The 3,371-nt window shown below is 63.9% G+C and overlaps 1 protein-coding gene across 1 annotated transcript in view; it reads right to left on the reverse strand.

The window, feature by feature from the left end:
* The window catches only part of Prr35 (proline rich 35), a 3,300-nt gene extending 1,738 nt beyond the window's left edge, over positions 1 to 1,562 (reverse strand). The window contains exon 1 of the mRNA XM_013011470.1: positions 529 to 1,562. Within this exon, the coding sequence (XP_012866924.1) occupies positions 529 to 1,562 (1,034 nt within the window). The remainder of the gene's footprint in view (positions 1 to 528) is intronic.
* Between the last annotated feature and the right edge of the window lie 1,809 nt (positions 1,563 to 3,371).

Raw genomic sequence — 3,371 nt, forward strand, 5'->3', positions numbered from 1 at the left:
CCTGAGTTCAGGTCACAGGACACACACACACTCACACACACACACACACACCACACACACACAGCAAAACAAAAAGGGTTAGGGGCAAGACTTAAGTGGTAGAACACCTGTCTAAAAAGCACATGAACCTAGCCAGGCACCGGTGGCTCACGCCTGTCATCCTAGCTACTCAGGAGGCTGAGATCTGAGGATCGCAGTTCAAAGCCAGCCCGAGCAGGAAAGTCCGTGAGACTCCTATCTCCACTAAACCACTAGAAAACCAGAAGTGGTACTGTGGCTCAAGTGGTAGAGCGCTTGCCTTGAGCTGAAGAGCTGAGGGACAGTGCCCAGGCCCAGAGTTCAAGCCCCACGACCGACAAAAAAAAAAAAAAAAGCGCATGAACCTGAATTCTAACCCCAGTATTGAAGACAAAAGAAAAAGGATGCCCTCTTACGTTAGGTCTGTGGTCAGGAATTTCAAGCCCGAGCCCCGTCTCCGTACCGCCTCCCCCAACGCCTCCCCCCCGGAACCGCGGCCCTGACACCCACCTGCTCTGGCGCCCGCGCTCTGCCAGGCTGGAGGAGGCCTTCGGGTGTTCTGGCCTGCTTCCTGGTGCCAGCTGCCTTTGGGGGTCTCTCTGAGCCGCCGATTCCAGTTCTTCCTGCCCCGGGCCCCGAGGGGTGCCATGGGGCCAGAACCTCCCCAGCCCGGGGACAACAGGCATCTTCAGTAGCCCAGGAGCCACAGTCCCCGGGAGCCCCTTGGGGGGCCCAGAGAGCTTGGCCGGGGCAGCCCTGCCTGCCGGCAGCCCAACGCTGTGCTCCAGCAGCAGTGGGTAGAAGAGGCGAGGGGTGAGGGCTGGGCGCTCGGGGGTCTGCGGGGCCGCGAAGGCCGCTGTCGGGGGCAGCAGGGGGCTGGCCGAGGCCAGGAGCGGCACATGGGCAGCCGCGGCCAGGGAGGGCCCCAGGTAGGAGAAGAGGCCGGGGCTGAGGGGGTAGTTGACGCCCAGCAGTGACAAGTGGAGGCCCTGGGCCTCAGCAAACTCTCCAGGGCCGGGGGGTGGGTAGCAGGGGACACTGCCCCCAGGCCCCCCAGGGGCCCCGGCCGCCGCCGTGCTCCCCAGGCCGCTGCCCGGCCCTGGCTTCCATGACTCTGCCAGGAGCTCACCACCAGGGCCAGGACCCTTCAGGACATGCCGAGCCAGGGCGGGCAGGGCCCCTGGGGGCCCCTCTGCCCCAGCCTTGGGTGCATGGGGGAGCCCGTCAGTAGCCACGAGGCTGGACACGGTGGGCTGGCTGTCTGGATCCAGGGGAGCCCGGGGGCCCGCGGGGCTGGGCGAGGGGGACGCCCGGCGGCACGCCCAGTCTGGCGAGTCTAGCAGCAGGGAGAGCGAGTCCTTGCAGAGACTGTACTTCATGTGGTTGTAGAGGTGCGACTTCTCCAGGCACGTGAAGGGGCACTGGAAGCACTTGTAGTTGTAGGGCTTGCCCCACGGCCGCGGGATGTAGTGCGGCTTCTTGGGCTTTCGGGAGCGCACCCTGGCCCCAGCCCCCAGACGGCAGGAGCCGGCCTCCCGAGACATGGCAGCCGCTAGTGGGCAGGCGCGGGCACCAGCATGACCACCTGTGGAAGGGTCTGCGGTCAGGCCAGCTGAGGCCTTCCTGCTCCCTATGCCAGGCCCGCCAGAAATAAGAACCCAGGCCACTCCTGCGTCTGCGTCCCCCCCAGCCCCCAGCCCCCCCCCACCTTCTCCTTTGGCCTTTGCACCGCAGATCCCTCATTCTTTCTTTCTTTTTTCTTTTTCCCTGTCCTGGGGCTTGAACTCGAGGCCTGGGCGCCTTTTGCTCAAAGGTAGCACAATACCACTTGAGCCACAACACCACTTCTGTGTCTGTAGTACTGAGGAATCAAACTCAGGGCTTCATGCATGCTAGGCAAGCTCTCTGCCACTGAGCCACCTTCCCGGCCCAGATCACTCATTCTTTTTTTGGGGGGGTTCCAGTTGTGGGGCCTGAACTCTGGGCCTGGGCGCTGTCCCTCAGCTCTTCAGCTCAAGGCTAGCGCTCTACCACTTAAGCCACAGCGCCACTTCCGGCTTTTTTTTTCTTTTTGCTTATGTGGTGCTGAGGAATCAAACCCAGGGCCTCAGGCATGCCAGGCAAGTGCTCTACCACTGAGCCACCTTCCCAGCCCCCAGATCACTCATTCTTGACCACCTTCTTTTGCCCCAGTCCAGCAAATGGAAACGTAGGGCATTTGGTCAGATCTGACCCCAACGTCAGCTGAGTCTCTAGTGCAAGTTTGGTCTGGGCTTACCCAGCGGCCCTACACAGATCCCCCAAACAGGATGGTATCCATAGGCGGATTTCTAGAATAATCCTCTTCCACCTAGCTCCCACCCTTCATGCCAGGCTGGTAAGAGACTGGTCTTGTGTCTCTCCAGAGACCCTGCTCCTGCCCAGCCGCCTGCCCCTGCCGGAGGCCAAGGCAAAGCCACTGAGGTGAAAGCAAGAGGTCTGAGTATCTGGTAATGCTGCCTGTGTGTGAGCGCGTGCATGCCCATGCCCACGCGCGCGTGCGCACACACACACACGCCTGGCCTGCCCGCGCAGTGTCAGGTGGGCATGCTGGTGGCGGAGGGGGGTCAGGCCGGGCTGGGGGGGAACGGACGTCACGGCATGGCCCTGTGGTGCGGCCACCTGCTCAGCCCGGCTCCATCTGGGTGGCTTGAGGCAGGTCAGCGACCAAGCCCGCAGTGGCCACGCTCAGCCAAGACCCTCTTCTCCCCACGCCTTGCACACTGGGCTGGAGCTTCCTGCTCCATCTGGGCCGCCACCTGGGCCTCCCGCTGCTGCCCATCCCGCTTGCCTGCAAGGGTGCGTGGTGAGCTTTGGGTGTGTGCACACAGCGTGCAAGACTCCCGAGTAGCCCTGTTCTGTGCCCCTGTGCCCGAAGAACAGCGCCTGCCTGGCTGAGCCCACCGGGCTCAGGGTGTGCAGCCCGAGCCCCGTGCCGCGGGCACACGCACCTACCCGCCCCTGCTCACCGCAGACACTGCCGGGCACAGACACCACACGCTGCTGGCTGACGGAGCACACCCTCCACAGTCCTGCGTGTGCACAGACGCCACACACGCACACGCACAGGCACACACACACGCACAGGCACACACACGCACACGCACAGGCACACACATGCACACACACCGCACACACATGCACACACACCGCACACACATGCGCACACGCGCACTGCTGGCTCGCGTGTGTGTGCACACACAGCATTTGCACGCGTGCGTGCACACTCATGGCCGCGGTCCCCTCACCCCAGGACGCGCCCTTCCCGGGAGCCGGGCGGGACTCCGGTGCGGGGCGCCCCGCCCGCCCCGCGC

The sequence above is a fragment of the Dipodomys ordii genome, unplaced genomic scaffold (genome assembly GCF_000151885.1).
Source record: "Dipodomys ordii isolate 6190 unplaced genomic scaffold, Dord_2.0 Scaffold14, whole genome shotgun sequence".
NCBI lineage: Eukaryota > Metazoa > Chordata > Mammalia > Rodentia > Heteromyidae > Dipodomys > Dipodomys ordii.